The sequence below is a fragment of the Eublepharis macularius genome, chromosome 3, assembly GCF_028583425.1.
Source record: "Eublepharis macularius isolate TG4126 chromosome 3, MPM_Emac_v1.0, whole genome shotgun sequence".
Classification (NCBI taxonomy): Eukaryota; Metazoa; Chordata; class Lepidosauria; order Squamata; family Eublepharidae; genus Eublepharis; species Eublepharis macularius.
This window is the reverse complement of record NC_072792.1, coordinates 128,810,695-128,836,603: the sequence shown is the minus strand read 5'-3', so window position 1 is coordinate 128,836,603 and position 25,909 is coordinate 128,810,695. Positions and strand designations below refer to the sequence as shown.

Sequence of the window (25,909 nt, the reverse complement as noted above, 5' to 3'; positions counted from 1 at the left end):
AATGGCGAGTCAGAAGCCATGCTTTGCAAATGCCCTACCTGGCCCACCCACTTTCTAAAACCACTTAGCAGGCACCAGGAAAGGTGTTGGCGGGCACAATTGTACCATGGGCACTACGCTGGGGATCCCTGGAGTAGCACTACAGGATTGTAATGCAGTAGGTTCTCGGAATTCCCAACTTTCATTTTTTAAAAAAACCATTATCTAGCACCTTGTCTTGCTGAGATGTGCCTTTTTCATTATTTCTCTGCAAGGGAAGGGGCTAGAGACTGACTTTAAAAAAAAAAAATGAAAGCTTGGCATTCAAAGAACCTGCTACTGTACTAACTTGCACTTTGTAATCTGCCTTGTGTCTCAGTGAGAAAGGCGGACTATAAATGACAAATAAATAAATAAATTACAATGCTACAGTGCTATTTTTGTGCCTTTTTTAAATTGGAAAATCCCTGGTAGCCCAGGGAGGGAGGGATGCCACAACCAGAAAAATCAGCTGTTTGAAATGGTCACAGCCATTCACATTTGGCTCATAAAGTTGAAATGACTCCCTGTTGCTTTACATGAAATCAGGGCAGCAGCAGGTAACATCCGAGTTAAAAACAGCATCATCAGCATGCCTCATTCAGGCACATCTTCATACTACAAAACTACCTTAAAAACAGAAGGAATAGGTTTTCATTACAGTTTCATGCCTTATACAGTTTTGTTTCCTTAGAGTTCTGTTGCATTGTTTTCCAGTTCTGTAATTGTAATTCAACAGCATTATTTATTAGAAGTCTTTGCTATCTGATTGAATTGCTTTCCATATTTTGTAATCCACTTTAAGTCTCCTTGAGAAAGGTGTGTCATAAATGAAGATAATAATACTTTGAAACTTCTTTCCCTGTCAGAAGCCAGCTGCAGTTCAGATGTCCCCAATGGCAATACCACAATACTGAGTACAATGCTTATGCAACTACCTAATTGTGACAAAACAGGAAATGACTTCTGGTCTGTTGATGCTGCATTAGCAACATATACACATAGGGGCAAATGGATTAAGGCACAGAGCCCTCAAATCCTTTTGTTTTCTGGATTCGTTTTCGTTTTCTTGGCCATGTCGGACGCTCCTCTCCGCAGGTCCGGGAGGAAGCGCCCGAGCAGCCTGACTGGGCGGCTGATCTGCGAAGATTAGCCCCCAGGACTCCCAGTGAGGGAGGCAGGGTCCGGAACACAGCGGGAAGAGCCCCCTGAAATTGATGCAGGGGGTAAATTGCCCGTTTGTTCCTGTGGAGGCCGGCAGACGTGCGCGGCACCTCGAGTGCTGCCGGGCCATGGAAAATGGCAAAGAGCAGAACTAGGCGGAAGCCTGTAAGTAAGCGAATCCCTTCTGTTATTACAAGCGCACGCGAAGGAGTGGTGGGATCTGAAGCTAAGAAGGCTCGTTCTTCCCCCTCGCTGAGTTTCAGAATTTGGTCGGCGGTCCCCCCCCCCTAAAATGGCAGCGAAAAAGCAGAGTCCCGCTTTGGGCAAGTCAATCTCGGCTGCCCTGCAGGGGAAAGGAGAGTCGCTCGAGGACTTGGTGAAGAGGTCGGTTATCGAAGCCATAAAGCCCTTTGTTGACAAGCTGAATGAAACAGATCAAAGGGTGGGCTTAATTGAGAGCGAAGTGAAAACCATTAAGGAAGCAGCGGGGGGGGAAGAGAAGTCTGCTCGGGAAAATGCGTCACTCGTGAGGGCAACGACTAAAGAGTTAAAGCTGGTGGAGAACCAGCTGATCGGGCTACAAGTGGTACGAACACAGACAATTTTGCACCTCCAGAATGTGAAAGAGGAGGAAAATGAGGATTTAAGGGATCTGGCCTCGGAACTATTGGCGACACCCACGAGGGCAACTAAAGAAGAGGTAAAAAGCGCCATTTTGGAAGTCCGTCGGGCTTCTTCAAAATATGCAACGAAGCGTCAGCTGCCTCGCGAGATCATCATCGATTTTTCATCTAAGAGGATCCGAGACACTATCCTATACAACTCACATAATGCGGATCTGGACTTTCTGGGTAATAAAGTTAAGATACTGAAGGACGTTCCATTCTTAGTTCGGAAAAGGAGATTTAAGTATAAAAGGTTTGCAGCTCTTCTGAGGGAACGTGGAATAAAGTATAAATGGCTATTTCCGGAAGGTATCTGGTTTAGTTACAAAGATCAATCTTACAAGATAACATCAGAAGATCAACTAAGGGATTTTGAGGACAAAAACCAAGAATTTCAGCAAGACACCAAGCAAGAAGAAAAGGATTTGAAGTCTGAAGGGGGGGGGAGGGAACGAGCACTGCGGTTGCAGCTGCTCAGAGAGAACTGCGTCCGAGGCCCGGGGGGGGGGGGGGGAAGGAAGACTTAATTTGGATTGTAATCTGTATTTTGCAAGGTAATCTGTATTTTGCAATCCATCAATATCTTACAAAGTTTTAATTTCTTAATAATGGCAGTATGAAGGGAAAGCATTATTTGTAGTGTAGTGTTGTTATATGTTGCTGTTTTATTTCTTTCCTTCCCCTGCCCCCCCTTCTTTCCCTCTGTATTGTTAGTTAATGTAGGTAATAAAAAAATAAAAAAAAATTCAAAAAAAAATCCTTTTGTTTTCTGCCAGAGCAATACTACAGGTTACATTGAGCTATAAAACATTGGCAAAAGAGACACTTTTATCTTATTGGTTGTGACTTCTAAGCAGAGAGCTGGCCAGCTCTCAGACTGACCCAGATCAGAGTCTAGATAAGGCCCATACAGGCAAAGAGAGGGTCATAGTCAAGAAATGATTAATGACAGGAAGTTGGCTCAGCTCATGAGAATGTACTATTGGAAAAGACTCTCTAGTTGTTTATTCTCCAGAAAGACTGGGCTAGTGACACTTGAGAGATGAAGCAGTCATGGGCTTGGTTATCTGTCAGGCAGGCTGGCAAACCTTCAATGAAACCTGCGGGGGGGGGGGGGGTTGTCAAGTAACTCGCCCAGTCGGACACTGGACAGATGCAGTGGCAATCTTCAGTCTGCATTGTGTACTGGCCAGGGCAGGGACAACAAATATCCTGAGAGAAGGCAGGCCCTGCCCCTGGTGGAACCCCTGTTATCTGGACACAGACCTGGCCTGGCTCAATCAGCAAAGGAAACAGGCTGTCCAGGAGGAGGCCTGGGCATTCCCACTCTAGGGTCCTTTTATCTGGAGGGAGCAGTGTATGCAGAGGTGGCTTATCTAAAGCAAAAGAAATTTTAGGATGGTGTTTCAGCCCAGCTCATAAAATGATTGCTCCAAATTTAATCCTTAAAAGGAGAAAGAAGGGTGAGTAGGGTTGCCGGCCTCCTGGTGGGGCATGGAGATTTCCCAGAATTATGACTGATCTCCAGACCACAGAGGTCTCCAGACCAGCGGTCTAGAGAAAATGGCTGCTTTGGAAGGCGGACTCCATGATATTATGCCCCACTGAGGTCATCCCCCACCCAAACCCCAACCTCTCCAGGTTCCACCTCCAAATTTCCAGGAATTTCTCAACCCAGGGTTGGCAATCTTATGTGTGAAACAACACTACAATGTATAAATGCTTGGAAAACATAAAATAGCAGAAGCATACTTCCACTTAGCAAAATCATAAACAATTGGGGAAGACAGTTAAATTTATTTTTATTTTAGACCCTTCTGCTTTTAAAAAGGCAATCACACCAGACAGCATGGTTAGCTTGTTGGGCAAAGATCTGAGAGGGTCAGATTCGAGTCCCCACTCTCATGGGATTAACTCAGTGACCTTGGGCCAGTCTCCCCCCCCCCCTCCCTCCTACACACACACACACAAACACAGAGAACAAAGATATGAATGGCTTTGAGTTCTCACTGGGGAGAAAAATGGAGGTATAAATATCTAAATAATTAAAATAGTAGAACACTATAGAAACTTGTTTTTATGGTACTGTAAGATACCTGGTTACTTTTTTAAAATCTGTGCACTTTGATCAGCTACTTCATATTCATCCCCACCCCCAATGTCGCACAGTTGAGCATACTGATCAAGCTGTGCCCAGCACGTACTTTCCAGACAGGCAAAATTTTTTCATGCATTCAGCAGCTTCGACGTTCCGCTTCCTTATTCGACAGCCTGCATTCTTTCAAAGCAAACTGAGGGAACAGCGCCCTCTGCTGACTGGTGAGTTAAAAATATTTAAAGTAAGTTAGGCAATGCTTTTCTTATGTAGAAAATTTATATGCCACCTCTCCACCTACGCAAGGCGCGGCTTGCAAGCAAAACAACTGCCTTGATTTAAAAACCATTTTTCTTTCTTTGTGGGCGTGCGGTCTTGATCAAAAGACATGTAAACTGTAGACTTCCCAGTTTTCCTCCCCAGCAGGTATAGTGGAAAAGAGCTAACCAAATTCTCTGCTGTAAACGCTCCATCGAGATGCCATGTTGATCACGCCAACTTTATCAGGCCGAACACTTCTTTTGCCAATAGATCCCCCCGCCCTCCGTCTTGTGTTTCTCACTTTCTGCGACCAAGCAGGAAACGACTGCAGACACTTCTGGCAGGCCGATATTGCTCCTGCTTTCTCTGAACGCAGTGGGACCTCCCCCGAAGGCAACGTGGATATGGCGCCCAGCACCAGCCGCTCGACAGAAGCGCTTCTAAGCGCGAGCCATTTCTCGCTCCATCTGCAGCAGCAGGGCGCGCACGCCTACATTGCTCACTGCGCACTTTCCGACGCAACCCCTGTTTTTGGCGCCGCTGCCCTGCTGATCAGGTTGTAGTTAACTTCTGGTCCCCTAGCACAGGACAGGAGGATCCCACAGCCTCCTGCCATTGGTAGAAGACCGTGTAAACCCCGCCCCTGCTGGGGAGCTGCCTCCACGCTTTTTCCGCCCTCAGCGAGCCCTCATTGGCTAGGCCTTGAGAGAGGTGCTTCGTGATTGCCCAAAATCTGCCTGGCCCGCCTCTCTCCCGAGTGTTTTCATCCCGGCAGAAAGGGCGGCCGGGCAGACGCAGGCTGAGAGCGATGTGGCGGCTGTGGGTGCTGCTGCTGGCGGCGGGGGCCCTGCGAGTCCCACCCGGCAAGGAGACGGCGCGGATGGCGCGCTTCGTGGTACACGCCTGCGACTGGGGCGCGCTGGCCACCATCTCCACGCAGGAGCCGCCGGTGCGGGGCCAGCCCTTCGCCAACGTCTTCTCCATCAGCGACGGAGAGGTGTCCAACGGCACCGGGGTGCCCTACATGTACCTGACCGCGCTGGATATCTCGGTGAAGGACCTGCTGGTGAGGGGTTGCCTTCCCTTCGGGCCTTTGTTCGCAAACTGCGGGCTTGTGTTTCATTCCCTGCGTGAGGAATGAAAGGTACTCTGCACTCGCTCAGAATCCCTGTTGCCTTCACTCTGCGGGCTGCAAGGCTGAGCCCTCTCTCTGGACATGGGTGATGATGCGGCCGTGCTTTGAGTTCCAGCTCAAATAAAGTTCAGTTAGGAAAGCGCAACCTGTGCGTGTCTGTGTAGAGTATTACAGAAAGTGCTTCCTGGCTTCGTTAGACTGCCTTGTACGTGTGTTGGTTTACAAGCTGCTTTCCGATTCAAGATCACAGCTTCATGAAATACAATTGTTCTGTTGCAAAAAAACCATAAAGGTTTTTTTTTTTTTAAATGGAAACCAGAAGAGAACCCATGTTGGCTGGGGGAGAGAAGAGGAGAACTTTTAAAAAACACCCCTAATATTTTTTAAAAAAACTAAAACAAAGCAAATGGCAACAGAAACATCCCACATATATGAGGTGGCTGACCTGAATTCTACTGGATTGCTCTTTGATATGTAAACAATGCTATTTAGAATTGCCAAGTTCTAGATGCCTTTAACAGTTCTGCAGATGAGAGTGTTTTAACAGTTGGTGTAGTGGTTAAGAAGAGCAGTAGGACTCTAATCTGGAGAAGTGGGTTTGATTCCTGGCTCCTCCGGTTGAAGCCAGCTGGGTGACCTTGGGTCAGTCACAGTGCTTCAAAGCTCTCTCAGCCCCACCCACCTCACTGGGTGATTGTCATGTGTATAATAATAACACACTTCGTAAACTGCTCTGAGTGGGTGTTAAGTTGTTCTTAAAGGCAGTATATAAATTGAATGTTGCTGTTATTCTTACCTTTGTAAACCACTTAAAGAGAGAAGAAACATTGGCTGGAATTCTGCCTTTTATATACAGATAATCTTTTTTCCAATAGATTTGGGAGGGAATTAACAGTAATCTATGGATAAGGTTTCCTTTGTGTTGCTTCCCAGGTAACAGGGAAATTTGAGATCTTTGCTTTTTTTCCTCTGGGTGAATTGCTGGCTATTTCTGCTGGCTGATGAAATGTGCACGATTACATGAATAAATAGTATTTCAAGAACACATCATGCCATTTTCATGTGAAACGCATGAAAGCGAGAAAAGTTGGGAACTTTTTGTAGTATGGCAGGAAGCTTGTCGAATTTAAGGAATCTAGCTTCAAATCATGGCCACTCAAGATTGCCTGTTATATCTTGGCACTTAAGAACCAATACTATGAATTCAAAATATATATGTACAGTGTCAACTTTGAATAAGCTTACAAATTACATAATTGGAGCTTTACCCTTATTTGGTCGCCAGTTGTGTGTGTATTGCAAGGGGAAAAGTTGGAATAATACATGTGAACACCTTTTATAAATACTACTGGCAAGTATATTTTGTGCTTAGAATTCTGTCAGCTGTATTTTTTTGGTCTGACACAGTAAAACTTGTTAGAATTATCACTTCATTAATTTATTTTAATTAACATCCTCACTAGTCCAGTAGAACCTTAAAGAACAACTTTCCGGAGTATAAGTTTTCATGAGTCAAAGCTCACTTGGTCAGATATAAAAAGGTAAAGGTAGTCCCCTGTTCAAGCACCGAGTCATGGCGGGAGGTCATATCACGTTTTCTTGGCAGACATTTTACGGGGTGGTTTGCCATTGCCTTCCTCAGTCATACCCCCAAGAAACTGGGTACTCATTTTACTGACCTTGGAAGGCTGAGTCAACCTTGAGCTGCCTACCTGAACCCGGCTTCCACCAGGATCGAACTCAGGTCGTGAACAGAGCCTGGGCTGCAGTACTGCAGCTTACCACTCTGCACCATGGGGTGGGGGGTCAGATATAGCAGATATTTTATTATTTATAGTCTACCTTTTTCATTCAAATTTTGTTCTGTTACTATAGACTAACATGAGTAATAGTTCCAGTTACCCGCCTGGAACTATTCTAAACTAGTGATCCATTCCCACTTTTGCCTTGTGTAATAGCCTAGATTAGGATCTCCAAGTTCATTGATCCTGCAGACACAATTGGGATTTTTAGAAAAGGTAGTAGGTGACATTTCAGAAGTGATTGCCCCCTGTGACAGCTAGATGTTGGGGGGGGGGAGGTTTTGAGAGAAGCCAGTGGGTGGCAATGCTCAGCCATCATAATAAAACTGTGCACCATTCAACCTTTGGAATAAAGCTGAATCACTGTCCTTAAAGGGTAAGCGTGTGAGAGGCAAAGAACAGCAGCAGATGGGTTAGATAAAATCACCAGTTCATTTAACCTCCCCCCCTCCCCTTATAGAATAAGATTGTGTATGGACTGGCTTTTTGTTTTAAAGGAAAGTAATAATTTTTGTGTGTATAGTGTAGTACATAAAAGTCAGCCAGTGAAACTTTTAAAAGCAAGAACTAGCATGGTATAGAGCGGAACTACAAGTGACAAAAGGCACAGGTTGGACACTTGTCAGCTTCCCTCAAGTTTTGATGGGAAATGTAGGCAGCTTGGCGGAATGTTGGACAAGTGACAGTAGAAAAGTCCATTGGACAGCAGTCAGAGAGCCAAGCTGCAAGACTAGGATGCCTACATTTCCCATCAAAACTTGAGGGAAGCTGACAAGTGTCCAATCTGTGCCTTTTGTCACTTGTAGTTCCGCTCATAGTTACAGTGACAGACAATGATCTGTGACATTCAGGTTTGAATCCCCACTCTGTCATGGAAGCTTTCTGAGTGACCTTGGGTCTTTCTTGCATATTCATCCTAACCTACCTCACAGGGTTATTGTGAGGATAAAATAGAAGAGAGGAGAACAAAACGATGCAAGCCTCTTTGGGTCCCTATTGGGAAGAAAGATGTGTCGTAAATGAAGTAAATGCTTTAAAAAAAAACCCTACACTTCTGAGATTAACTTCCCCCCCCACTCCCTCCTCTCTCCATCTTTGTGGGCCCCTACAGTCATTACAAATTCACTTCAATAAGGAAAATTCACTTCTGCCTAACAGCAGGTTTCTCCTTTGAAAAATTATAGGTAATTATAACAAATAAAAAGTGTTTGTGGGTTGAGGAGGGTGGCTATTCATTCGTACAGGTTGCTATTCAGCAACTTCAGTGCTTATGGAAGCTGCTAGGGACACTCACTAAGTTGTGAGGAGACATTCTTGCACCTTCTGTAGTGCCCAGCTGGGTTGCATTGGTGCTGTAGTAGGGGAGCTCTCATACCTTTTCGTGCAGCACTTGGCTGCTGGCCAATGGCTAGAATGTGTTTAGTCTTTGCAAGAGAAATTTCACAAAGATTCCTGTCCTCTTAACAGCTGTAAAATACATCTCTTACTGTACAAGTATTAGGTTATTCCTGATGACCACAAAGGCTCTCAGAAACCAAATACAGGTTACACACCGTACGGATTAAAGTTGTTGATTTCCTGGATTCTTTGGAAGGGCAGGAAAGCAGGACCAGGAAATGGGATTACCGGGCAACTCCTACTGAACTGTGCTACGCTATCATTAGACCAGATTTTTTTTACATATAGTTAGATATGTGTTGCTTTGAGAAAATACACAAGAAAATGATAGCCGTGCCAGTAACTTTTCTGCAGCACTATAAAGCAAAATGGAAGCAAATTTAAACTCTGACCCTGTTAAGATGTAACACTTAACCATTTGTTTTCCTTAGCCATGGTTGTGCATTACATATGTACACCTAAATCATGGTAAAGGATAGTCTACAAACTAAAATACAAAAGCCATGCTGTCATGTGGGTTTTGAAACCGTGGTTTGCTTTATCGATAGGGTTACAGCAAACCATGGGTAGGGCAGGTTAACTCGCAAGTGTGCATAAGACTGCAGCCAGGATGGCTCATAGCACAAATGTCCATCTGGGGTGCCATGACAGCAGAGGGAAGAGGAACTTTTAAATACATTCCCAGATATTAAATTAAGTTATGACTGTAGTCTTGGGATTGACTGCCTTCTCATTTTTAATGACAGGTGCTGTACTTGCTATTCTCTAGGTTTCTGGCATTATGCCCTTTTAGTTGTGGTCTTGCAGATCATTTGAAAGTTTGCCATGGTTCAAGAACCACTGTGGTCCAGTAAGTTCTCTGTACCTCCTTTAGTATCACTGATTGAATGTCATGAGGCCTACCAACTATTGATTTTCATTTATCGTGTTAGACATCTGTGGGAATTTCTAGCTGTCGCAGGAAATCATTTCATACCTGTTTTCATTCCTTCTCAGTACATTGGGATATTCTGCTAAGTAACTAATACATACCTTAGAAGACCCATGAAATGATAGCAAAAACATCTGCTCTTTCAAAAGTTATTTTTATATCTGCTGCATAGCTGATAAGCTTGATTTTGGTGGTCTACCTAGGCCATGTTCTGTTTCTAAGACAAAACTTGTTAGCATGACCGGGGGTTGGGTGACTTGGGATATTTTCAGTACTCAGAAGTGCTGTGGTTGGTGACCCCTGCAATATATCTAAGTCACAGAAGCAGAAATCTTAACATTTAACTGACAGATAGCTAGTTTCCCTTTAGAGAAGGGGAAGGAGCATCTCCAAAATGCAGTGGTCTCTTATCACTTGCTGTACCCAAGACAGCTGTGTGGTGTACATCACGTGGAAACATCTGCTTGTAGATAAATGATTCAGCTCCTTTTTGTAGCTGAATAATATGACTTCCAGTGCAAAGGGGTGATGCTGTTTAAATATGAAATGCAGAAGTCTTTATTTTATGCTTAAATCATGTTTCTAAAATTTCATTTTTTTCCCTGAAAAGTTGATCTGAGAGAATTACCTAAGAGGTCAATGAACCCTTAATTTTGTGCTGGGGTGTGTGTGCAGATTTATGAGTCACATGAGTTTTATGGTCTAATCTTGAAACCTCCTGGAAACTTAAGAAAGGCAAATAAAATGAAAACTTTTTGTTTTAGTGGTTTGGAAATAGGAGAAGTTTCTGCTCAAGCTGTCAGTGGGATGGGGGATTCACTGTTCTCTCTGTACCCACTTGTGCTGGGGTGCATTTTGTCCATGACGGTCCCTTGGAATTTCCAGGATGCTGCAGGAGAGGGTGGTGGTGGTGGTGGTGGCGGCGATGGGGGAAATCTGCTTTTGTAATGCTTCATGCAAGACTTTTGTTTGTTTGTTTTGCTGAATGCATTATCTAATGGCACCTTGTAATGTGTTAAATATCCTCCTAGATACCCTGAAATACAGATGATAAAATCCTCTTTGCTCCTTGTACTTCAGGTCAATGGAAATGCCTCCTTAACACTGTCCCTGGCACAGACTTCCTATTGCAAGGATAAGGGCTATGATCCTCAGGATCCCCTGTGTGCTCATGTGATCTTCAATGGAGTAGTTGAGAAGGTAAACTGTAATATTTGTACATCTCAAGGAAATTATACACACATGGTATCAGAAGTGTAGGGTGGTCTTCATAACGGAGTTCATTTATGTTCTGAAGTAAACAGTGCTACCTTAATGTTCTTTTCTTGAAATGACTCGTTTAACCAGCCAGGGGGTGAGGCGGGGAGGAATCCCAGTTAATCTGCAGGTTAGATCCTTGATGCTTTGGCTGTACAAGGGTGGTAATAGTTGTCCTGTGACAATCATCAGGATATTGAGAGTAGCCAGTGAGATTGTCTGCTTTCTTCCCCACCTTCTCAGATGCAAATTTCTACTGCTGCCCTTCATGTATGCTGTTGTGCACATTAATCTTGGTTAACCCTAACATTCGTGTTCCCTTGACTGAGAGCCAAAACACACGTTAAGAAATACCTAGGTTCAGCACGTGTTCTCTTACCTCAAGGTTTGCTGGGATCTGTAGGAGTCCTGGAAACTTAAAGTTTAGCATTTACAGAGCAGCAAAAAGGGGAAGGGAAATACAGGCGCCTGTATTTTAAGCTTTAAGCTTCCAGGACGCCTTTAAGCTTCCAGGACGCTTACAGATCCTTTAAGCTTCCAGGACTTTAAGCTTCCAGGACCCCTACAGATCTTTAAGCTTCCAGGACGCCTACTTTAAGCTTCCAGGACGCCTACAGATCCCGGCAAACCTTGAGGTAAGAGAACACGTGCTGAACCTAGGTATTTCTTAACGTGTGTTTTGGCTCTTAGTATTTGACACCATCCTGGGTTTTTGGAAATTTTATATGGAAGAGTGGGAAGGGACATCATCTTAGCTTGCTCTTCATCTCTTAACCATGATGATACTGTTACTAAAAGAAGACCTTGAAGAACTTTCTGTTGTTTAGCCTGTCTGCTGCAGTTTTTATCTGTTAAATACAACTGGACCACAGTGTCAGTGTTAGAAGTAGAAAATAACTCTGTGCTAAAGATTTATGAAACACAACACAAAGTTTACTTGTAACAGTGCTTGAAAGCCTAATATATAAATATAAATGTACAGGCAGATATGGGACAACAAATATAATATACAGAAGGTATCTTTCCACAATATCAGTCTTCATTCCTTGTGTGGATGAAAACACAACCTACGCACATCCGGCATTGCCATGCATTTCAGTCCCTTCATCAGAGTTGTATTTCACAAGTTGCCTGCACATAGCAAACCCACGACTTCTTGGCCTGCTTGTAACTTATTCAGAGCTGATTCACTTCTCTCTTTCAAGCAGCACTTTCGACTGTGCTGCTTGAAAGAGAGGAGAAGCTAATCGGCTCTGAATAAGTTACAAGCAGGCCAAGAAGTTGTAGATTTGCATTTAAAAAGCTTTTTAAAATAAAGTTTACATAAAATATACTATGCAGTAAAAATATATAAATACACATAACACAACCTTGGAAAAGGGACAATAATGGTTATTTATTTTATTTAAAACATTTTTGTGCTTCTTTTCCACCCAAATGGGGTCCCCAAGATGATGAACATGAAATAAGTGTCATTTAAAATAAGGTAGATGTAAAATATTTAAACAATTCAATAGAAATGTACAGACATAGCAATGCAACCAGAAAGGAAAGCTAATAACGACTTACTGGGAATATGCCAAAAAATAAAGTCTTCACCCACTGGTGGAAGACAGTGATAGAGGGAGACAACGAATCTCCCTGGGAGGGGAGTTCCAAAGTTTTGGCACCATAACCAAGAAGGCTCTTTCTTTGGTTGCCACATGCCTAGCATCATATGATGGTGCACCTGAAGCAAGTCCTCCAAAAATAACCAGAGTAAATAGGTATGTTCATATGAGAGTAGGTGGTGCTTTAGGTATGTTGACCCTAAGTTGTATAGAACTTTAGTAGTTAATACAGGCACCTTTAATTGAACCTGGAAGCAAACAGGGAGCTGACGTAGAGGGAATAAGACTGCAGTTATATGGTCCCTATGACCCACTCCAGTCATTGGCTGAAGCATTCTGTACCAATTGCAGGTTCCAGGCAGTCTTTGAGGGCAGCCCCAAATAGAGTACATTGCAGTAATCTAATCTAGATGGTACCAGGGTATGCACCACAGTGGCAAGATTGTTCCTGCCCTGGAAGGGCTGCAGCTGGCCCACCAGTCGTCCCTGACCATTGCTGTCAACTGTTTGAGCAACGGGAGGCCTGGGTCCAGCAGCACCCCTAAGCAGCAAACCGATTCCTTTATGGGAGAGTGCAACCCCATCCAGAACAGAAGAAATCATCAAGGGGCATGCGTCTTTCATCAGCATGATTCTGATACAGCTGGTAGTTCTAGTGCAGTTTACAATATGGCATGGGAACCTACTGTTGCCAGAAAGTAAGTCAAAAATTAAAAAGCTCCTTGTGAGAACATAAGTAGGTCTTGGTTTGTTTCCCTGCTGGTCTCCCCACGAGAGAACTCATAGGGAAGGAAAAAAATATAGGGGCTGAATGACCTTGTCCTCTACTGAAGTATGTCGTCTGTACTCTGTTTGCTAGGTGACTGGAGCAGAAGCAGACTTTGCAAAGATGGCGCTGTTCAGTAGACATCCTGAAATGAATGACTGGCCTGTTGATCACCACTGGTTCTTTGCCAAACTCAGCATTTCCAACATCTGGGTCCTGAGCCATTTTGGGGGAATTGAAACTGTGACCCCTAAAGACTATTTTAATGCCACCCCTTGGTATGTATCAAATGTCAGTGCACTTTTTTGGGATATGACTTTTCATCTGCTGATTTCCTGGTTCCATAACACTTCTTAACGATAGATTTTTGGGGTATTCTCATTAAGTCCTCTTCTGAAGTGATTTTGCTTGATCACTGGGGAAGTTGTTTATCCTCCAAAAGAGATCCTGCCTGCCCCTCCCCCAAGGATTGTACTGTATCTAGATCATTAAAGTACACTTCTCTCTTTTGTTTAATATGTTAGAGTTTTGGCCCAAGTCAAAAGAGACTTAATAGTGCTATGAAAGGAACAGCAACGTAAACTTATTGGTACACTGTATAGCTTCTGTGCTTTTTCAGCTTTTAGATTGGAGAAATACACACGGCTGATCTGGCCACCTGGATCCATGCTATGGTAACATCAAGGCTTGACTATTGTAATGCACTATACATAGGTCTCCCATCTAAGTTAACTAGGAAGCTCCCACTGGTGCAAAATGCTGCAGCTCAGCTGTTAGCAGGAGTGAGCAAGAGCTTGAACATCACTCCCATCCTACAGTCACTCCATTGGCTACTTGTCAGTTACTGTGCTCAGTTCAAGGTATGGGTCCCAAGTGGGTTAGACGTTTGTATATTATGGCATGTATATATATTATATATTATGGCCTATATATCAATTTAATTGCTTTTCACTCCTTCTAGGTGAGGAAGACTTGTGGATGAATGGAGTATCTGCTCAACAGCTTAGCGTTTTGCAACCAGAAACACAAACTCTGGTGCAGTGGAGATAATTCTATGGAATGCCTTAATTGTACAGTCTTTTCAAGTCCCTGATGGCATTGTTTATAACATGCACAGTTTATGCAACTAAGCTGTTCCAATCTAGGATCTGCACACTGAGAGAATCCAATTTTGTGCACAAAGTATTTAGAGCAGTACAATGTGCATAATTTATTTTGCTTTCACTTTAACCAACTTATGTGAAAAATGTCAGGGCCTTTCCCCACTTTGGAAGCAAAAACAAAGAAAAATATTAAAGGGAATGGACGAGAAATCAGAAAAAATCAAATTTAATGTGAATTTTCAACATTGTGGTCTTTATCCATGGATATATTATTGTGCTGCAATCCTAAGAACACTTTTCTGGTTGTAAGCTCCATTGAACAGATCTGAGTAGGATTTGGAGAAGACCTATTTAGGTTTGCTTTCTGCCTGTAACAGTAAATGGTGCCTCTGTTGGGTGGAAATCTCTGTATATGCATGAACCAAACAGATGTAAAGCAGAGCGTGAATTTAGTCTAATCATTTGCACAAATGGATTATTTGTGTTGTCACAATTGGCCAGTCCTACCATCTATTAGGGGATGTGCCCTCAGCCTTGATCCATTTTGTGTGTGCGCATACTCTCTGCCAGAAAGACAATCTGCATTTGGAAACTAGACATTGCAGGGCAGTACTATTTCTATGTGTGTAAACCTAGAACTGTCCCAATCACATGGGAAAGGGAGGGGATGTTAAAGCTTTTTAGCAGCAAAAAGGCCATGTAGATGAGTGGAACTGAATTCACTTCCTGCCCTTTGCTTGCCTTCCCATGCCCCTTTTCTCCAGCACATCTAGCCTAGTCAAGCTCAACTGGTATCTGAGCTTGGCTGAAGAGAAAAGCAGGGAGTTGAGCTGTAGGGAAGGTTCCATGTTCCCTTGTGCATTTTTTTGATGTTGTAAACAAACTATCCACACCCCTTCATGATTTGAGTAAATTCTATGTTTACCAACGCCTACTCTCATGAGTGTTGGTTTGATCCAACGTGAAAAATACCTGCTGAACTGGGTGCGTCTTTGCCCCTTGGTAATCACTCATGTCTGTAACCTCTGTAGACCAACTTTGAATTTGCCTGGTGTCGATTCCATATTGGCGAGTAGTTTTAACATCTGAATTGTCCTTAAGTCTGACCTTCCTCTATGTTCTGAAGAGAAGACTATGTGGTGGTGGTGTAAAAGATGACAAATGAGGAGTACTTGGCCGAGTGTGGTCTGTCAATGCTGGCCAGATTTGCCCTCATGTAGCGACTGAAGTGGTCTACAAAACACTGTTATGAGGGAATTAAACATTAGTGCCAATTGGCTGCAATGCAGGTGACTCTCTGCACCATGACTGCAGCAGTCTCCATGAGGTGATCTTCAACAGCAAATCACCCTGGTGTGGAAGCAGCCCTTTAGTAGAAAGTGAGCAGTATTTTGTCTTCACTACATCACACTTCCCTAAAGCAAATACCAAAGCAAATGAACTCTTGCAAGCAGCATCATTTTGGAGTGGACTGAACAATAAATCATGTAATATAAATCTTGATTTGTGTAATCTGATTATTTCCATCAATCACAGATTCAGGTTAAAAAAATCTGCCCATTACTGTGAGATTCCTCATAAAACATTTTATATTGAATTGAGAGATTTTGATAAATTCACAATACATATTATGAAAGCCTGTTGTCTTAGTGGGGGGAAGAAAACTGAACCCTAGTTTGGTTTTGCCTAAATGACTGTACAGGATTCATATCATGGGCAAGCTTCTTTCTCTCCTGATGGGTGTTGCTTTTTTGTGTTTAATTTTCTCCTTTACTTCATGTACTCACTATTATAATGAGACTAGACTCATGAGGGAGAGGGAAGGAGAGATGGACAATAACTACCCATCTGTAAATGGTAGCATGAATCCAGACACTTAAACTGATAAAACTGGCTCTGTTTATGTTCTTCTTTCACTGTGGTTAAGCTATAACAATGTGTGCTTCCATGGGAGGGGGGCAGATCATAGTGGTTATGTTAACTGGTGTAATTGTCAATTTGGACTTGCAACAGAGATTCTAGTCACAGCAGGGTAATCCATTTTCCCACCCCATTGTTTGCCTGGTTTTCCCTTTCACATCAGATGTGCATTAGCCTCCATCTCATATCAGGTCACCATCATGATTTCCCACCCACCTTTTTAAATTTTGGGGTGCATGCATGCCGCTGTGCAGGAGTAGCTGAAAGCTGATTTTTTAAAAACTTCCATGTTTAGATATCACAGCTAAAGAATAAGGCAATACTGTAATCCTTCTGCCTTAATTTCTCCTCGCATTTAGGCAACATTTCTGTTCTGGGAATGGCAGTGAGGACAATCTCCCTTCTCCACCCCCCATCAACACATGAATGAGTGCCTTGCTAGGTTGCAGTTACATTTTAGCTCTGGGCAAATAAATTTCCTTCTCTGTGACAAAGAATCTCTTTGAATTCCAGGTTAGATAATCACTTCATGCCTCATGGCAAGTGTGGGCATTTTCTTTGGTTGTGCCAATGGCAGCGAGTGAGTCCCTGACTCACCCAATCCTCTTATCTCAGTAACAAGCTTTAAGCATTGCTTTCAAATGTCTGTATAGTGGAATACTCAGGAGGATCATGGAAAGACACAACACCTGATGTATTGTCGAAGGCTTTCACGGCCGGAGAACGATGGTTGTTGTGGGTTTTCCGGGCTGTATTGCCGTGGTCTTGGCATTGTAGTTCCTGACGTTTTGCCAGCAGCTGTGGCTGGCATCTTCAGAGACACTGAGAGATCTCTGTCTTTTGGTGCTACACCTCTGAAGATGCCAGCCACAGCTGCTGGCAAAACGTCAGGAACTACAATGCCAAGACCACGGCAATACAGCCCGGAAAACCCACAACAACCAACACAACACCTGGCTTAATATGTTTGTAGTTTAGCAACAGTTCTGTGGTGATGCTCAGTGCCCCTCCCCCAAAGGGGTGGGTGGGAATTCACATGACAATGTGGAGGGAAGAAATGAAGAGGGCGTTCCTCTCACTTCTGGATACGTTAAAAAGATGGCCCCCAACAGCAACATTGTAGGAAAGATTTTTTTTTCTATTTTAAAAATAAGTTTCTTTTAGAGAAAAAAGCAGGCTGCCCATGGTTGGAGCTGGAATGCCAGACAATGTCATGAAGAAGCAAAAAAAAAAATCTGCCCAAGTCAGGTAGTTGAAACCGGGAGAATCCTGTGTGTGAAAGTAGCTCATTTTGGTGGTTCTTTTAATTCTGTTGCTGTTTTCTGTCACACATTTACTTTCACAAATACCTTCTTTCAGCTCTGTATATAAAATACGTAAGATGCAATAGTCTGAAAGGACTGCCTCCACTATTTGCACAAAATACATTTTGCTTTTGTATATGGAAAGCATACATGTGGGAACAGACATAGCTGAACACTATGAAATAAACTATTCTGGGAATGAAGTTTTCCTGTGCAGCAACAACAAAAGCATTTTTGTTGGTGTGAATTATTTGAAAACCTATAAAACATTTTTATAAAGTTAAAAATAGCAGCTTCCACATCACACACTATCCAACTGATCATGGTTTTTAAATGGCTATCATGTTAATTAAAAGAAAAGAAAATATTGTAAAGTAAGTGCATATTATAAAGGTTTTGCATATTCTAGATTAGACATTGAAACTTATACAATCTTATACAAACAATATATAAACAGTACAGTTATAATAGTTTTGGCAGTTAAACAAGCAATACATTTAAGCTTCCTTGGCCTGATAAACAAACCATTACATATTTGATTTCCCTAAGCATAGATATATAACATTTCTCCTCCTTCCCTTTAAGCTTCTATATCAATTATTTTTGCCTAAGTAATCAAAGAGATCCATTTTTTCCAGAACTCGGTTATCGGTCTATTATGTAAGTAGGTAGTCAATTTGGCCATTGAGGCGTATTCGTGAATCTTTATCTCTCCACTCGGGGAGACCAGGACAAGCATCGGTTTTCCATTTTCCTGCAAATAGTACTCTCGCTGCTGTCACCATATAACAGAAGAGATCTTGTTCTTTTCTCACATTGATTGGTAAAATATTTAAGAGCATACTTTTCAGATATAATTCAAATCTGATTTTGAGGATCTTTTGCATCCCTTCATGTATTTTTATCCAGCACTTTCATGATTCCTTACAAGTCCACCATATATGGTAAAATGTTGCATCCATATTCTGACATTTCCAGCAATGTCCACTGTAACCCTTAACTGATCCTCACAATATCTTTGGGAGTAGTGTACCATCTAAACAACATTTTATACCAATTTTCTCTCAATAACTGGCAACCTGTAAATTTTATGTCCTTAGTCCGTATGTTTTCCCATAAATCCATCAGAATAATTTCCCCCAAATTTTGCATCCACTTTATCATACAAGTTTTGACTTGCTCCATTTCTGTATGGTATTGCAGTAGTATTTTATAAATTTCCCCCTAAAGATGCGACTAGTCTCCAGATATTAATAATTCATATTGTGTTTTTGCTCTCAGCCTGCTGCCTTTGAAAATTTGATCCTTCAGTCTTGATACTATTTGATGATAAGTCAACCAAGGAATGTTTTTGCCTTGGGCCTGGATTTCTTGCCAGGTTTTTATGTTTCCTTCTTTGTCTGTCATTGATTCATAGCTGGCTTGATCAATTCTGTTTCTAACTGCTGCATCATAGTAGGCATTAATTGGCACCATCAGTGGGGAAATTGGTGGACTCAATCTATTTCTGCACTGGAACCATATTTTAAACCATCCATCCTTTACAATATGGGTCCCATCTTGTTTATGAATAGATGTGCATGATTTCTTTGTCCATAAATAATTATGGAGACCTTCTTTAGCATCTGCTGTTTCCAATTTGATATGTCTGCTGCTTGGATTCATAATCCAATCTCTTATCCAAACTAACGCCGCTGCTTGATGATACAATTTGATGTTCAGTACAGCCAATCCTCCTCGGTTTTTGGCGTCTTGCAATACTTTGAGTCTTATCCTTGGGTTCTTTCCTTTCTATATAAAGTCATTTATTGCTTTCTGCCATCTTTTGAAAATCTTTTGTTCAATATAAATTGGAATCATTTCAAATAGGAAATTCAATTTAGGTAATGTATTTATTTTAACAGCTGTGATTCCTCTTAACCATGAAATATTTAATTTTTGCCATCTCTGCAAATCTTCAATAATTCCTGCCCAAACTTTTTGATAATTACAAAGGTTCTCATTTTGTGATGATACGTTTATCCATAAATATTTTATTGGCTTTGTAGTAATGGTACAGTTGGTTATGTTTCCGATCTTTTCACATTCCTCTCATTGTCAAGAGTAACACTATCTTTGTTTTCTTCTTATTTAGTTAATATCCAGAATGTGGCCAAATCTTAATATTTGTTCGATTATATAAATCAGGGAGGTATGTGGATATATCACTGATATAACCACATCATCTGTCTAGCTTTTCATCTTATATATCTTTCTCCTCCTTTACTCTAGCAATTCTGCTATCTTGTCTGATTCTCACTGCCAAAATTTCAAGCACAATGATAAACAATAGTGGTGAGACTAGACATTCCTTTTGTTATTTCCATCTTTTTTGTAAGCGAATCATTCACTAAAATTGCAGCTTGCTCTTTGGTATAAATACTCTGAATCCAATTCAGAAGCTCATTCCCACAATTCATTCTTTGCAGTGCTTTCATAAGAAACTTCCAAGAAACATTGTCAAATGCTTTCTCAGCATCAACAAACAAATGCATTTTTTTTACCTTTTCGTCTTGAATATTCAATTGCACTAAGAAGGTATCTAATATTATCTTTCATATACCTCTTCGGGACAAAGCTTTTTTAGTCTTCATGTATTACCTCTGAAATGCATCTCCTCAATCTTTGAGACATTATTATTGTAAATATCTTATAGTCCACATTCAATAAAGAGATAGGCCTATATGATTGTGGTATTTATGTATCAAAGTTATATTTGCTTCTTGCTACGTTGGTGGTAAAATCTTCTTACTTTGTATCTCATTCATCACTTTTTTCAGAGGTATAGCCAATATAGCCTCAAAAGATTTGTAATAAGCAGCCGTAAATCCATCCAGACCTGGGGCTTTTGCAGTCTTCAAAATTTTGATTGCAGAATTTCTCTTGTATTGTTATTGCTATCATATTTGACTGTAGGGTAAATCCAGTCATGCTTACCATAGAATGAAAATTTGTCTTTTAGAAGCAGTTTTCCTTGTTGTGTGCTTTTAGAATTGTTAATGTTGTCTGTACTTGCTGTTGTCTTGTGTTATCCACCTAGTGGATTTCCTTCAAGAATGCTTGATTTGGCAGTGTGATATAATGCTCCACCTGCCACCAATCATGCTAATAGTAACCTGAACCAAGATGGTGGGTGGTGGCAGAGGAAGTGGCAACAGGGAAACTTTTGTGGTGGGGGGGGGGAGCTAACTTCTCCAAAGTGTGCTGTAGCTAGCTTTACCTACTGCACCTAACCCAGCAGCAGCTGAGGTTAGTGTACCGGCCTGATTGAGTTAAGTGGGTGCAGCAGATGAAGTGTCACTTGCCTCTCCCCATTCAGAAGTTTGTCAGGCTCCTGTGATCTTCCTTTGCAGGTTGTGACAACACAAATAATGAACAGGCCATTTTAGTTGCACAGTCTGTCAGAAACAGTATCCTACCATCTTCTTCCACAGGTTGCTGTTCCTGAGCTGTCAAAAAAAAACTCTTTAACATCTGGCACTTTGGGCTACCAGTGATATGTTCTGATAGCCAGTTGTTTCTACAGCTATTTTTTGGTCCATCAGGAACATGCAGGAAGCAAGGCCTCTGAGCATGCACAAAAGTAAGGAAATTAAGGAAAGGATGATTTGGGCTACAAATGGCTACACCCTTCTTACCAACATCAGCCATACTGTCAGAATAGAGTTGCTGCCATCTCTTTCTCCCTGAATTCTGCACCCAAAGATCAACTTCCTCTGAGCATGTGCAGAGTGCATTTAGACTTTGCCAGCCTTTAAAGAAAAAAAGTGGTGTCTGTTTCCCAGCATCATTAATGAACTGCATCCTATGCTGGACAATATTGCTCTCTTGCAGGCATTGGGAGGCAAACATTTTCTTGCTCACAGACAGCCCCCCAGTCATAAACAATTCCTCACTCACAACAACGCACTTCCTTACATGGACATGAACTCTGGAGCCCAGGCCTTCAATAAACCAAGATGTCAACTCTGTTCCCATATTCACTCCAATGACGCCTGCTATGCCATCTTAGGCTCATTCACTCAAACTCAAAGTTATATATGCCGTCAAAAGTCAGTAATGCCCTTCAACTCTCTATATTGGACAAACAGGTCAATCCCTTCACAGTGGTCATAAATCCAATATCAAAAATCACTGCAGTCAAAATCCAGTGGGAGAACATTTTAATTTGCCAGGACTTCCATCGTTGATCTCAGAGCAGCAGTTTGCAAGCAGAGAACTTCAAAGGAAAATTACAACACAAGATTGCTGTTATTGAGTTTATTCAGAAAGTCAAAACAGTGGATCCCCCCTGGATTGAAATAGGACATTGGATTTTTCTCAAACTACAGATGCTTATTATATTGTTGAAGGCTTTCATGGCCAGAGAATGATGGTTGTTGTGGATTTTCCGGGCTGTATAGCCGTGGTCTTGGCATTGTAGTTCCTGATGTTTCGCCAGCAGCTGTGGCTGGCATCTTCAGAGGTGTAGCACCAAAAGACAGAGATCTCTCAGTGTCACAGTGTGGCAAAGATGTTGACAGGTCATTTGTATGCTGGTTTGTTTGTTTGAGTTGAGCTTTAGTCTTCTCCGAAGACAACTAATTTACCTACCTGTATTTTCCCTCATGCTTGACTTGAAGAGAAGCATATTTTAAAAAAGGAGGTAGGATCATGTAGATCTTGTCTTATCATAGATGACCAGGAGAGGGTGCCATATATTGTAGATTATGTGGTTGATGGTGAATGAAATTCTCAAACATTCACTTAAAATAGGTTTACTTTAATGTAAATCCAGGTATAAATACTTGTTTTAAAAAAGGAGAAGCTGGGATGCTTTGGACTTCTTTTTTAAAGTTCTTGGATGCTAAAAAGTACATGGTACTAAAATAATTTGTTGCGGCTTTTAGACAAGTAATTCTCCTAGTTTAATTTGGAAATTTTAGTGCTATTTAAAATGTATTAACTTTTCTGCCCTGGGAAATCTCTGAATGATCTACAAGTACAGGTCAGATTTACTAGTTAAGTAGAATGATCTACTTACAGGTCAGATTTTTTTATAGGTAACATATTCTAAAATGAACGACCAGAGATAGATCAAGGGCCTCCTGGCTTGATGATCCTGCTGGCTCAGGGGGCAACACTGGTGCCAGCTCTGGGTCCCGGGGCGGGGGTCCTCATAGGAAAGGTCAGCCAAGGCAGGGCTTGGGAGCAGATTGTTCTCCTCCTCTGATGAGGACTCATCTTCTGCCTAGATACCAAGGCAGTCCATGACATCTATACAGTGGTGGTGATGTTCAGTGATTTTCTCATTGTTGTTGATTCAGAGCATCTGCAGTGGGCTTTCTACATGACACTGTTCTTCCACACTCTAGTTTTTAGGGTTTTTTTAATCAGCAATTTATATTGTTATAATATTACAATGTTATATATATATCATGTCTATTAGAGCCTCTGTATCCCCAGGTTTCAGTCTCTTTAGCTCCTTTTGCTGGGGCCATGCAAAGGGAAAGCCTTCAGATGTACTGAATTCAATCAGACTTGCTTTGAGTATGTGGCTGTAGCCTGAGGTAGTCTAGGTCAGCCTTTGAATAACTTGAGGTACTTTATTATCTGTTGAATATTAATCAGGATACAGTTTGAACAAATAGATAATGGCTGTAACATACTGAGGAATTAAATCCAGATTTGAGCCTTTTAACTGCCTCTTAGCTAATGTCTCCTCCTTATATTGATAAGAAGGTGATTAGGACGAAGTAGGGCAATTTCAAGGCCTGTAGGTGCATATTTGGTTGCCCTAGAAAGCTGACAATGGACTATAGCTGGCAGCTGAGCAACCACTGGCTTATATCTTGCAACTACTGAAAAACTCATTTTAGGGACTGAAATGATCCAGCCATCCAGAGCTGTGAACTTTGGTTCCAACATAGTAACACAAGTAATTTTAAATACATCCCTATCCAAACTGGTATTGGTAGCTGCTAGGACCTTTAAGTCAACTGCCTCTCTCTGTCTCCCTCTGCCCATAACGTTGTCCATGTAGAGCTCTCTAGCAGAGATGGGCATGAACCTGAAAAACAAACAAACCGTGTAGTTCATGGTTCTTCACATTTCACGAACCACTAACCACAAACTTTCACAAACCTGCTCCTGTTCGTGAACTGGTTCACTTGGTTTGTCAAAATGTCACAGCCAGGTCAGCAAATCATCACTTCCGGGTCAGCAGAATGCCACTTCCGGGCCAGCAGGTGGTCTGCAGGAAGTCCATCCCCTGTTGCCTAGGAAACGGATTGATCAGCACCAGGCTGTCTGCAGTGACGAACTAAAAAATGAACCAAATGAACCAGCCTAAAGTTCGTGGAGGTTTGTCAGAAATGGGCTCTAATGAACTGCTGGTTTGCAAACTGTGAACCGCCCCGGTTCATCACGAACGTTGGTTCATATTTCGGTTCATGCCCATCTCTACTCTGGAAGCGAACAGAAAATCTGAGATTATATGTCTGAAGTCTAAACGTATAGCTGAGCATGTAAGAATAATTGGCTGCTAACTGAATGCAGGTGTTCAGTTAGAAGATTAATTAATTGTACTGTATAGTAAACATTGTAAATCATGGGAGTTTATACTGTAAAATAAGAACAGGAACTTCAAAACAGGCTGACTGAAAATTCTTCCCAGTCTTAGGGAGCTTTCACCAGAGTCAGTGAACTTGGAAGTCTGGTGACAAGATATGAAGAAGAATCAAATAACATAGATGTTCTTTCTTTAAGTATGCTGATTTGGATTGTACCATGTGATGTCTCTCTGCTGGTAAGAGACTGCATGGAATTGGCTCAGTGTGACTGACACAACATCTAGAAGAAATTCATTTATCTTGGGAGAGCTAATGTGGTGTACTGTTCAGTGTCAGGCTACAGCTGGGGAGACCTGAATTCAAATCTCTACTCTGCTGTGAATGATCTTGTGCTAGTCATTCTCTCTCTCTCTCTCTCTCTCTCTCTCTCTCTCACCTGAGTCACAGGGCTGTTGCAAAGAGAGAACCAGGGCTGGCGCGCCCATGGAGGCCAGGTAGGCGGTGGCCTCGGGCGCGAGGGAACTGGAGGGGCACCGGAGGGGGTGTCGGGGGCTGAGGCACGTGCAGCGAAGCTGGCATGACTGGGCTGCAGCTACTGCTGTAGCCAGCTAGCCAGCCCCATGCTGCTGCTGCCACTGCCGCCGCACACCCCAGCCTGGCGCAGCCTCCATGCACCACCCCAGCAGCAGCTCACGGCTTCTGCGCCCAGCTGGGGCGTGTGGCGGCGGTGGCGGCGGCATGGGGCTGGCTTGCGCGCTCCTCCGCTCCCACACGCCCCAGCCGGGCGCAGAAGCTGCCGCCGCTGCACACCCCAGCCGGGCGCAGCCTCCATGCGCCACCCCAGCAGCGGCTCAGGGCTTCTGCGCCCGGCTGGGGCACATGGCAGCGGTGGCGGCATGGGGCTGGCTTTCGCGCTCCTCCGCTCCCACACGCCCCGGCCGGGCACAGAAGCTGCGAGCAGCTGCTGGGGCGGCGTGCGGAGCATGGAGAAGCTTCCGCGCACCGCCCCATCCATCTCGCGCTGCGTGATGTGATGTCATCACGCAGTCAGAGGTGTGCGCGCGCTTGTGGCCGCGGGCGCCAGAAACTCTGGCGCCGGCCCTGGAGAGAACTTTGCTGCTCTTTGAAAAATGGGTGTTCTGTGATAAAACCAAAGCACAAATATAAGCAACCATCCATGAAGCCACAACCTGAGTAGAGTTTATGGTTTCACAGTGGATCACTATGTAACATCAAAATGTCCTTGATGAAATCCTTCATTACCTGCTTATAATTATGGCTTGATTGCAGGGGTTTTGTTTGTTTGTTGATTTTGCCTATCAATAAGTACTGGAGTTGCTGTTACAGACAGAAAAAAGGAATTGGACTGTGATCTTTGAAACTTTACCATCACACTAGCAGTCATTTGTTGTGATTAAAAAAAATTAAACTCTTTGGCTCTATTAATTGCTAAGTTTATATTTTAGCAGTTCATCTAATGCAGTTTCAGCTACTGCTATTTAAAATGGTATCTGACAGACCATTTTAAAATGAACACCTGGCAACAGCAAGAGAGTCATAAAATGCTGTGTATTTAATTTCCTCTTAAAATTAAGGTGCTATTTATATTTCTGTAGACCAAATGCTATTTGAATAAAAATATGATGATGCCCAGGTGGCTAAATCAAAGCCGTGTTTGGGAGCACTCTTTGTCTTCAGAACCTGTCCTTTCACTCACTCTCTCAGAGTATGTATGTCAGCAAGTTTTTTCTGTACATTATCCAAGGGCTGACTGCAGTCTGCCATTTTAGCAAGAAGCAGGCAAGCTTTAAGAATGAAGATGTGTCTCAAATAGCAACAGTTTGATCCCAGAAACAGTGAAAAAATAGAGTAGACTTATTTTTAACCAGG

The 25,909-nt window shown here is 42.5% G+C and overlaps 2 protein-coding genes across 2 annotated transcripts in view; one reads left to right on the top strand and one right to left on the bottom strand.

Moving 5' to 3' along the window:
* Positions 1 to 4,970, bottom strand: part of RCSD1 (RCSD domain containing 1) — a 59,056-nt gene extending 54,086 nt beyond the window's left edge. The window contains exons 1-2 of the mRNA XM_054974425.1: positions 4,941 to 4,970; positions 4,505 to 4,693 (exon numbers count right to left, since the gene is read on the bottom strand). Of these exons, the coding sequence (XP_054830400.1) occupies positions 4,505 to 4,693; positions 4,941 to 4,970 (219 nt within the window). The remainder of the gene's footprint in view (positions 1 to 4,504; positions 4,694 to 4,940) is intronic.
* Positions 4,971 to 4,981: 11 nt separating this feature from the next.
* On the top strand, positions 4,982 to 15,708 carry CREG1 (cellular repressor of E1A stimulated genes 1). The gene is made up of 4 exons (XM_054974702.1): positions 4,982 to 5,269; positions 10,550 to 10,669; positions 13,196 to 13,380; positions 14,064 to 15,708. Exons 1-4 carry the CDS (start codon positions 5,012 to 5,014, stop codon positions 14,065 to 14,067), a joined length of 567 nt encoding a protein of 188 aa, XP_054830677.1. The 5' UTR covers positions 4,982 to 5,011; the 3' UTR covers positions 14,068 to 15,708.
* Positions 15,709 to 25,909: the final 10,201 nt, after the last annotated feature.